This window comes from Porites lutea, chromosome 14 (assembly GCF_958299795.1).
Source record: "Porites lutea chromosome 14, jaPorLute2.1, whole genome shotgun sequence".
Lineage (NCBI taxonomy): Eukaryota > Metazoa > Cnidaria > Anthozoa > Scleractinia > Poritidae > Porites > Porites lutea.
In genome coordinates, this window is record NC_133214.1 from 4,153,926 (window position 1) to 4,165,484 (window position 11,559).

At 38.7% G+C, this 11,559-nt stretch overlaps 1 protein-coding gene across 1 annotated transcript; it reads left to right on the forward strand.

Annotated features, from left to right (window-relative positions):
- The first annotated feature begins 420 nt into the window (after window positions 1–420).
- Window positions 421–11,006, forward strand: LOC140923881 (uncharacterized). The gene is made up of 6 exons (XM_073373899.1): window positions 421–483; window positions 4,273–5,124; window positions 6,302–6,385; window positions 6,956–7,039; window positions 8,950–9,039; window positions 9,476–11,006. Exons 1-6 carry the CDS (start codon window positions 446–448, stop codon window positions 10,992–10,994), a joined length of 2,667 nt encoding a protein of 888 aa, XP_073230000.1. The 5' UTR covers window positions 421–445; the 3' UTR covers window positions 10,995–11,006.
- The last annotated feature ends 553 nt before the right edge of the window (window positions 11,007–11,559 follow it).

An 11,559-nucleotide genomic window follows, 5' to 3' on the forward strand; every position in this document is an offset into this window, starting at 1 on the left:
AAATGTGTCCCGCAATGGTTTCTGGGATTGTTACTGGGGAAACACTGATCAGCTATTGGCCAGTCACCAGTAACATAAGCTGTCCCAGAAGTCTTTGCAAACATTATCTCGACCCAGTTTCCTTGACGAGCCAAAAGTGGTGAATGGCAATTTCTTGTTTTTTTAAAGTGGTTAACATGCTAAGAACACGTCTGCGCCAGGAGGCCAGTCCACCAAAATGTCTGTACAACTGATGAGCTAGACACCTAAATTTGATGGATTTTTACTCTTTGATGTGAAAAAATAGAATACATTTAAAAAGAGCAGACTCTTGGCGAACCATGCCTAAATTCGCGTGCGCGTGAACTCGCAAACTCGCGCGAGACACAAGCCCCTCCTTACCCCCTCCCCGCTGGTCCTTGGCTAGAAACAAGGCATCCTGGGATAGCAGTTTTATGAAAGGAAAATGGCGGCAAGTGGTACAGTGGATGTGTCCGAAAGCGGGTGAGTTTTATTCTTTTTTAAGAATAGATTGCTTGTTTATAGTTCTTATACCATTTTATAACCAAAGGAAATCGCTTTTTGTTTCGCTAGAAGAAGAATTCGATTCCATTAGAGTGCAAATAATAGGCTAGAATAGCGAATGTACAGATATGTACTTTCGACTACGGCTCGATTTTGAAGTTTTCATTCTTTCGTTCTTGAAGCTTAACTATCAGCTGTAATCCGTTTTTACACGATTAAGCAAAGGTGTAAGAATACTGTGTGGAATTGATGACATGTTTATGCTATACACAGCAGTTACAATCATTTTTTCACCTGTAAATAACGTCATATCCACTGCACCTCATAGAATTAAGCTGCTCTTTCTGTAATTCACTTGAAGTTGGGGATGAAACGCATTTTCTCTTTTCCTGCAGCCTATATAATGATACTCGTCTAGATCTTTATAATGGAATAAATGCAAAATATCTCTTCTTCACGGAATTCAACCTTGACTCAAAAATAGTGTATTTCCTTTTCAATAGTATTGATCCTTTCGTATGTAGACTCATTTCTGCTTATATTTTTCAAATGATGGAAACAAGACGTGAAACCTCTTTTAAAACAAAATCATGTACACGTGTAGCCACCCTGTAGTTAATTGTTTACATTAGTTAAATATCAAATATCACAGCACTGAAAAAACCTGTCAACTATTTCTGAGTCAAATACGTGAGATTTCCACCCCGTCATGAGCGGGATTTCCTTAAACCTCCCAGGGATCTCTGAAGATTTCTGACGACTTTCCAAAGACTTCCAAACATTGCCGAAAATGTCCACAGATGTTCTGAAGATGTTACAGCACTTTCGAAGCTACTTGAAAGATGCTTTGATTTTGTTAGAGCACAAAAAAGGAAACAAAGTCATCATTTAACGCCTTTTAGGATTGCATTTTCATTATTTATCATGTATTAAACAACAATTTGTCCAGATTTGTGAGTCAGGCATGAGAAATTGTCCTTGATGTGTGAGATCGGTGTCTTTAGTCCACAGTCGCGAGACTTACGCGTAATGTGTGACAGTTGGCAGGTATACACTCATTACATGTTACAGTATTTTTTTAAATAATTTACACAATTTCAGCAAGCACTTATTTGTCCTTCATGGTCACAATAACTACTTTATTTATTTCAAACTCTTTGTTACAAAAATAAATTCATCCACAACCTGCAAGTAGCAAAGGCTGTTCGAGGTGGGTTGCGTAAAAAATAATTAAGTAGATTCGTAAAATAAAACGTAAAGAAAAAAATTTTTTTGGGGGAAAACAAATATTAATATATAAATATTATTATTATTTATTACACAGGAAAATGGGTAAATTAAGAACACATGCTTTACAAGCATGTTAAGATATAGATTTAGCCAGAGCTAAAAGTGAAGCTCTGGTTAATATACTTATAAACAAAAAAATTAAATCATGCAGGGTGCAAAGAAAGTCATTTTTACAGCCTGCCATTTGGGCAAGCTGGAGCTAGCATGTACTAGCCCACAAGTCATTTCAACTAGCCCCAAAACCAAAGGATTAACAGGATTGAGTACACTCCTTCTGTAATTTGAATTTCCCCCAAAAACAGCACTTGCCCGTCAGGCGAGTTAAGAACAAAAATCACTAGCCCAATAGCAGTATCCACTAGCCCCGGGCTATCGGACACAACTTTCTTTGCATGCTGAACTATGTACTACTAAAAGGCAACAGAAATGAGAACGGCGACAAAGTCAATAGATCTAATTAGCAAAAAAACAATTTTGCACATGCAGCACACTTTTTAGTACATTTCTTTGTCGTTGTTTTGCACGACTAAAGCGTGAAACTTACTAGTTACACATATTTATTTCATGAAGGAATTGTTGTATGTGCTCAGCAAAAATTTTGTTGCTACTGTTCCTGTTCACTTTTATTTTTTTCACTGCCGCTCATTTTCACCTTGCTGGCATTCCTCATTTTCTCACCGCCACTTTGAAATTATTTTTCACCAACAAAAGTTTTCTCCTTTGTTTTCAATCACTTGCTCTAGCTCTTTCTTTGTTATCCACGTGAGTGTAGACATAAAAAATAACAACAAAAAAGACTCAACTTTGTTGTTGTTTTTTCTCTTTAAAAGTCCGGGTGGCCATGCGATTTCTTGCCCAAAAATACCCTTGAGTTTGATTTGGGTTGCTATACCTGTTGATTAAGTAAATAATTTTACATGAGTGTGCCTGTGTTGTGGAAGTTCGCGTGGGGAAATTATGGTCACATAACTAGGTAACCAAATTTTCATACCCAAGCACATGCGAGAGCTACGCTATGATACTAAAAGAAGTTCAGTTGTTGTAAAATGGTGAGCAGTTCAATATCTCTGTCTTGGTCCTTTAGCATCTGTGTGAGAATCTCATGCAATCATTTTTTTGAAATTGCCGAATTTAAGCTGTTTTAAGTGTGTTGGTATTGTAATTCCATGCTTTGGTTCCAAAGTTTGAGAATGGCACGGTGATATTGATCATGTCTGCTAACACAAATGAAGAGTGCAGCAAATGTTAGAAAAAAAAACAGATTTTAAAGAAGTTAGAGTAGATTGTGTGGCAAGAAGGCTGATTTCGCTCAACCTCAGTGAATCTGGTGGCAAATGATACAGTTTCTCTTAAGTAGAATAAACCTTCCGCTGTCAAGTGACAATAATTCCTTGGGAAGCAATGCTAAAGGGCTCATGGAGAGGGTTTATAAATTTGTTGAAATTTACCTCATGCGGGGATTGTGTCTGGATTGCTGAGCAAGAAGTGAACACCTTTTTTGTTATACTTTTATCTGTTTGCTCATTGTCTACCATTCCCATTGTTCAGCAAAAAAATCTGTGGCAAAGCAAACTTAGCCAGGTAGCTATTGCAGCTATTAATTTTAAGTGGTTAAAAATGCTTTTGGCGATGAATTTAACACTAGAAGTATTTTAAAGAAAAAATGGAGGCAATTTGGACCTCAAGAGAAAATGTGTTTTGCGTCCTTCTTGCTTTGTAGTTGATTTTTATGGGCTTTATCGGGTGTAGTGTATGTTTTCCAAATGTACTGAGTGCGTTTTGTTCAGCTTTGTATCATCATGACCCTACTTGTTTTTTGAAACACCGTAAAATTCTGAAAATAAGCCCCTCCAAAATAAGCCCCCCAAACTCGTAACACAAAAAACCCTGTGATAAATTGCCTCTCCAAACACAAGCCCCCGGGGGCTTGTACTTGGAGATTGCCCTCAAATTCAAAATAAAACAAAGCAAAATTTGTACAGTAACACATAAATTTTTGCATTTGCTAAAGATCTTTTACATAAATTTTCTTCCTACTACAAGCTAGCCCAATGGATTTTGAGATGCATTATTTCCCTCCCAGTATTTTTCGAGCTTATTTGGAAATGCAAATTTCCCTCCGTATATAAGTCCCCCCTAAAATAAGCCCCTCAAAAAGGGAATTTTAAAGACATGTGCCCCAGGGCTTATTCTTTGAATTTTACAGCACATCTTTGAATTTTGCTCATGAGGCTTAATGATTATGAATTTTCTTGGCAAGTAAGGAGCCCCAGGTTTGAATCCTGGAGAAACTGTTTTTGTTTTGTATGTTGTTTTCTTTTTCTTTCCTCTTTTGGCTTCTTTTCCTTTTACCTGCTACTGACCCTTGGACTTTGAGAGGTTCTGTGATACTCATACATGTATTTGTATTCAGTTATTTCACTGAAAGATTGTACATTGTGAGTAAAAGGGTAAATTGTTTCCATTTATTGTTTTCAGAGGTGAAGTGATCCTTGATCTACAGAAGTTCCAAATTCAACCCATGGATACTCTGAACACTGAACACTTGCAGTTACTGATACTGACAGCTAATCCCACTACCAGTGGTGAAACCATAGGAAGGACTTCTTCTGACTCATTTCCTGAGTCTTCCCAAGCTGAAGCCATTTCGCTGGTTACTGAAACAGCAGTGATTGCGGAAGAAGCAGGGTTGTTTGTGCAGGTTGAAAGTACAACTCCTACTTTACAGGTTGAAAGTACAACTACTACTTTGTCGGCAAGCAGCCATGACGTTGCTCCGTCCAAAGATGCAGTGGATGCTGGGGAAAGGGACTTTATTTGCACGCAGTGTAATAAGTCCTTTGCTGGTCCATCAAGTTTAAGCCGACACATAAAAACACACAGCAATGAGAAGCCATTCAAATGTGTCCCATGCAACAAAGTCTTTTCCAGGTTGTCGAGTTTGAAGAGGCATCAAGGCTCCCATGCAGAGGAAAGACCATTCAAATGTACCGTTTGTGGCTGGACCTTTCTGCAGAACTCAGATCTGAAAATCCATGAAAGAACACACACTGGGGAGAAGCCATTCTCGTGTGACCGATGTGAGCAGTCGTTTGGATGTAAAAAGCGTCTTAAGGCGCACTACCGAAAACACACAGGGGAAAAGCCTTACAAGTGTCCCCAGTGTGGGAAGTGTTTCTCCATGAGAAAAAATGTCATCCAACACATCCGAATTCATACTGGTGAGAGGCCATTCACTTGTGAAGTATGCAAGAAGGATTATCGTCATCAGCACACACTCAAGAAGCATATGCAGCTTCATACTGTCAGATTCCCCTCCGCATCAGCTAGGTTAGTGGTTCAGTGCCAAAACCTCTGTTCGATTGTCCGGGACGGGTAGAAATTTAGTTTGGACGTGTAAACCTTTAACATGACTTGTCCATGGGATAAGTGCATTTATAATTACAAAAAATACAGAAACATTTGAAATTTGACTTCAAATGGTTAGTACAGTAGAATTAAAAATTTTACCTTAGTCATAAAAGGAATCCTCATGCAAAATGACAAAAATAAGGGTAAATATTCCTTTTAACTTTGCCATACCGGAGCCAGTTCATTTGTTTGTACGAGCTCCACTTGGCTTAGGAACCTGACAAAACTTTTTGGACAAGAACTCTTGGATTTTGGACAACCAAATTAAATATAGTGGTTATCCGAGGGACAAGTGGATAAGAAAATTTTTCTCTTACTCTGTGGTTATGCTATGATCATTGGCTGTATGAACAGGAAATGAGATGTTGACTAGTCAAAAATTGAAATGTTACAATATTCAAGGAATTTTGTGCCTGTACAAGTGGAATAATGATATACTATGCTACTCTGTGAGCAGCATGTAAAGAAAGCAGTTTTGGGTCCGGTTGATTTTGCTATGTAAATTCAGTTCTTAACTTGCCCAATAAACAAGTGAAGTTTTTTCTGAAATTCAAATTATATGAGAACTGTACATGTAATCAGTGCTCATCAACATATTTTTTTCAAGCTAGTTTAAATAGCTATTGGGCTAGTACATGCAAGTTACAGATTGCCTGAATGGCAAGCTTTTAAACTGACTTTCTTTGATCCGACATGTTGTGAGCCAGATCCACTGTATGAACCACGAAACTGCAAAACAATGATTAGAAAACAATTTTCCATTTTCTATACTATTATATCGTAGAAATATGGCATGAATGTTCAAAACTCAAGTGGAGCCAGAATGGCCCGGCAGGTGGTATCACTGCAAAGTGTCAAATGTTTTGATGTCATTTCTTTTTTTCCATGAAGTATAGACAATGCCGGGAAAATAATTCATTATTGTTTGGTTGCATTGACAATCACATTAAATGTGACATCTTGAATCAGCACTCACTCTCAAGGTCCAAAAATTTGATGAGTACCCAGCATGCCAAATTGAATAAATATGTTATCCTACCGATGAATAGTTGTAATTTTATCTAGTCTTTTATTTTTATTATTTTTTTGTTCTTAGTGATGGAGATGGTAATGACCAAGCAGCAGTCTGGCCTCGTAAAAGAAAGAAACCTAACACAACAAAGACTGCAACTACAAGCAGGTAGATACATGCACCTGTCTGACTTTTGTACCAACAATCTCCATTGTAAACATGTAAAAACTAACAAAATAATGTTGAGCCATTATTGAGGACTTGTAATAAATGCAAGATGAAAAGAGTTTTCAATTATTACTTTCACTTAAACTCTTTTCTAACCAACAATTATTGATTTTCAATTCCTTGATATTTGCATCATGAGGTTGCTGAAATGTCGGGACATTATCTTGTTAGTTTTTATATGAGTGTGTTTCTCCAAATCATTATTAATAGGAATTTCTAATGCGCCCCTTGTAAATTAATTATGCCAAAAATACTGTTTGAAGATACATGTATTTGATCCAAAATCTGGGTTGCTGTGTGGCCAAAAGGAATCAAAACTAGCCAAAATTTTGTGTACAAGTGTACAAGTCCAGCACTATTCTTGCACAAGGGGAAATTCATTAGAGCATTAGGACCTATTAAATGAAGTCCAGTGATGATACATTGCAAGCATTGTTTTTTTTTAAGTGGCTATGAATTATTTAAAGTGATTTTGTTTAAGTTAATGCTTTGGACTTTTCATTGTAATAGGAAGAAAGCAGGTAAAATGCCTGGAAGCAAAAGTGGTAAGCAACAGAAAGACAGCAAAGAGAGTAATTCAGAAACCTCCAACAGGTGCGTAGTTTGAAATACATACATGTATGCATGTACATGTAGGCATCATACCAGGCTTAATACTAGTTGTGCAGTTCTTTTAAGTGGTATATCATGAAATATTCCATGAGTGACTTGTTTTTTCTGAGTATACACATGAGCCTTTAGGTCCTTTACGCATGTGTGTATCTGTTGTGGTTCAATTTTATCCTTGGTTTAAATTCTATTTCCCTTTGTTTTGGGGTATGGTAATGCATGGTAATCAGTTGAAAACAAAGGGAAATAAACATTACACCAAGGATAAAACAAACCAATTTCGATATATTAAAATTCATACTTGCTCTGAGACTGAGGGGGATAAAACAAAAGAAAATGTATTATTCATTACTGAGCCTCAAGGTGATTTCTTTTGTTTCATTCCCCAAGCGTCACAGCCAAGTTCGAATTTTAATATATCGGAATTGGTCTATTGAACCACAACATATACAAAGAAAGTTCAAGTCTTGGGTGCTTTCTGTAGAGTTTGGCATTTCATACCAGTTAGTACGCAGCTCTTAAAAACCTCCAATTTTATTGGTTCTCCATAATACACTTTTCCATTGTTTTAGGGATAGAGTCATTGTTATATTTCTTTGTCTATTGTTTTCACAGCCAATACTGTGAGGCCTTGTTAAGTGCTGCGTGGCTCCCCTTTCATACATGTACATGGTCTTTCATGCAATATATCAAGCATGAGACGCAGTGTTTCATTACCAGATGAAACACTGAGAAGAGAGTTGAAAATAAGACGTGTCGCCAAGTATTTTTGATGAACTTCAAGGTGTTTCATCTGGTGATGAAACACTGTGTCAAATGCTTGGTATTACTTCTCAAACAAAATGATTTTAGAAGGAGAAATTAAGGATGGAAAAGTGAGCAGTTTTCATCTGATTTCCAAACACTCATTAAACATTAATTTCCTTTGTATTTTCCTTAGAGTTATTAATGAGTTTTAGAAGTAATGTTTTTCATGTCCATTGTTAACATCCTTAAAGTATTGTAAGTTATTGACGTCGTGGATACAGAAAGCACTTCCATTTGCCACATTCTAAACGAGTGAAAAGTGGGTACAATATGCGACCCCAAAGCTTCTTGGAGTGGTTAAGAGGGACAGCATAAGGGTTAACAAACATGGCGCATCACAAGTGCCGTGTTCCTAGCTGCAAAAAAAAGATATTTATTTGATTAACCGCCCTGGGCACTTAATAAATTTTTCGACCTTGAAAGTGAGCGCTTATTCGAGGCTGGGCACTTATTACATTTTCACCATTTCAGCAAGTGTAGTATGTTTTTTTTTTGCAACAAAGCAATAAATGGTAGTAACAAAACATGAAGATGTAACAAAGCAAGGTTTCTGTAAAATACTCAGCAGAAAACTTTGTCTTCAGAGAGTCTCTTATTAGTACTTATTCAATTTTTTTTTTTTGGGGGGGGGGGTGGAAGGGAAAAGGGGGTGGGGTGGGAGGGGCGCTTATTTGAGTTTGAGTGAGAGGGGGAGGGGGTGGGGTGGGCACTTATTTGAGACTGGGCGCTTATTAACTTTTTCTGCCTGTAGGATGGGTGCTTATTCAAGGTGGACACTAATTCAAGGCTGGGCGCTTATTCGAATAAATACGGTAGTTTGGGAAATACAACTGATCTTCACCTTTTCAGAATTCCTACGAACCCTAATGCACCAGGTATTTCTTCTTCAGTCAGAATAACCTGGACAGCATCTTAAACATTCTCTTGCTGATGTCTGCCATGCTTTTGCTGTCCCTCCAAACAATCCCTAGAGCCTTTGTGGTCATAAGTCGTACCAGTTCCCTGCTGGTTTAGAATATGGACAGTTATTGTTCAACAAAGGCCCAGTTGCACTCACAGATTTTCTGTTTTTTTTTTTTTTTTTGTAGAAAAACAGCAGAGACTGATGAATCAGTTGACACAACTGAGAAAAAAGAAGAAACTAAGACAGCAGGAACAAACACAGGAGATGTTTCCAGGTGAATGTCTTATAAAGGAACAGTGCTCATAAAACCATCTCATGCATTGTGCTTCATTATACGAAATGTGTACATGTTTAAATACCAGGCCAGCTTCAACGCGTAATTAATGATAATTATCTTAACATGTGAAAAGATCACCGTTGCTATGGTACATGATAAGTCGCGCATTCGGAAGCAAAAAGCATATTATAGTTAAATGGTTTCCGTTTGGTATTAATTTTTATTCATGTTAATTTAATAAATAGTGTATTACATGGCCACTTGGAGCTTCGTAATTTTTCAACACTCAAACTTCCGTATCCGTGGGGGCTATGTAATTTCCTGTATATCCCTGTTTTTGAATGGTGAGACTGTCATGTCTTCTAGGTACATGTTAGTCCTTTGGCTAGAATGGCTCTGCTGCCCTTAATGAATATTATGTTAATCGTTTCAGTAATGGTCAAAGTGACACTTTGGCTACCGTAAACGAAGACCATTTATTGCTGTTGACCTTAGCAAGCAACCCAGAAAGAAGTCACAGCGGTGAAACAGAGACACTGCCTGATAAAAGCACCCAGTCTACACCACACGCTCCACCCACCACAGCAGTGACTGTGGTAGGTCTTACACTAGGTGCAGCTCCCTTGGGTGATGGTCAAGATTCATCGGAAGGGAATGCTGCGGCTGAGAATCCTTTCAAATGTCCTCATTGCGACAAATGTTTTTCTGGGCCATCAGGTCTAAACCGCCACGTCAAAATCCACGACCAGGATAAGCCGTTTAAGTGTGTACCATGCGATAAAGTGTTTTCCAGGCTGTCGAGTTTAAAGAGGCACCAAGGCTCTCATGCAGAGGAAAGACCTTTCAAGTGTACAGTCTGTGGCAGTAGCTTTCTGCAGAACTCGGATCTGAAGATTCATGAAAGAACACACACCGGGGAAAAACCATTTCCGTGTGATCGCTGTGAACAAACGTTTGGAAGCAAAAAGCGACTAAAGGCCCATTACAGAAAGCACACAGGCGAGAAGCCGTACAAATGTCCGCAGTGCGAGAAAAGTTTTTCCATGAGGAAGAATGTTATTCAGCATATCCGAACCCATACCGGCGAGAAGCCATTCACGTGCTGGGTGTGCAAGAAGAAATATCGCCATCAACACTCGCTTAAAAAGCACATCCGTCTCCATGCGGACAAGAGCAAAAACCTGGATGAGTGCATCAGCAAGATCAAGGGAAACCAGTCGAAGTCTGGTGAAACTGCTGGCGAAATGGAAGTTGAGGAACAGAGTACGCAAACAGATATGGAGGTAGTGGACGTGGAGAAGAATGAACAGGGACACGAAGAAGTTGTCGCAGTGGAATTGGATAATGGTACTGAGAGAGTGGAAGTGGAAATTGGAGAAGTGGAGAAACAGACCGAACCAACGAAGAAGACAGAAACTGTGAACAAAGTCAAAGAGCGAGAGGCCGCTGAGAAAACGGAAGTAGAAGGAGAGAAAGCCAATAACGTTGAACATTCTGAACCGATGGAAAAGGAAATGAGTGGACAAGCGGATCAAACGGAAGAAAAGGTACCGGAAGTAGACGAAGCTAAAGATGCTGATCGAACGGAAGTAGAAGTAGAAGTAGCGGAAGTGAGCAGCTTTTCAGAGTCTGAACCAATAGAAGAGGCAAAGAGTAGACAAGCTGTGCAAACAGCCGAAGTTGCACCAAAAGTAGACAAGACTATAGACGCTGAAGAAACGGAAGTAGAGGTAGCGGAAGTGGATGGGAGTAAACAGGCCGCGCAAATTGAAATGAATAACCAAACTGAAACAACTGGGGAAGTTGAAAACATAGACCAGAAAAAAACAGAAGGTAGTGAAGAAGTCAAGACTACAGAGGGAGAAAAACAGCGTGGTGAAACGGTGACGGGTGAATGTGATGAAAAAGTGGAGAGAGGTGCAGATGAAGAACAAAAAGGACCAGATGAGTGAAAAAAAGAAGTGTTGACCGGAAGTGGAAAGTACATGTCAAACGGAACAAATTGTAATAACTGTACATAGTGTAGAAATGAAAGTGTTAGGACATACCGTCCCAGTGGACGTGCCTAGGAACAGTGAAGCCCCGCGGAGGAGGGGGGGGGGGGTACTTCCTTATAAGAGACTTATGTGGATGTGCCGCTGGATAGGGTCGCATTTTCACGACTGGATGGACTATAACGGGGTTGCATTTTCAAAAGAGTTACTAGAATGGGGTCACACATTTTCGGATTTTTGGGGTAAGAAAGATCTTCATATTTGCGGTTAGCAAACATACCAGAATATTTGTACTGTAGGTGAAAAGTAAAGTGTTCTTCATTCAATTTAAAAATGGGTGAATTCATTTTAGGATGACCTAAAGGATTGATAAGGTAGATACATAAATAGAAAGTGACTAAGTTGGGATCGCGAAAATTACATGCATGTATTTGCCCAAAAGTGACTAAAGTCTCTAATTAGCCACAGAGTAGACTATAATGGGGTTAGGGGCTCTAAGAGACCAGCGGCACATACCCAGCAT

Coding starts and splice junctions, on each gene's coding strand:
- LOC140923881 (XM_073373899.1), top strand. CDS start 446: ATGGCGGCAAGTGGTACAGTGGATGTGTCCGAAAGCGG. Junction 6,386..6,955: donor AAGACTGCAACTACAAGCAG/GTAGATACATGC, acceptor TCATTGTAATAG/GAAGAAAGCAGGTAAAATGC. Junction 7,040..8,949: donor AATTCAGAAACCTCCAACAG/GTGCGTAGTTTG, acceptor TTTTTTTTGTAG/AAAAACAGCAGAGACTGATG.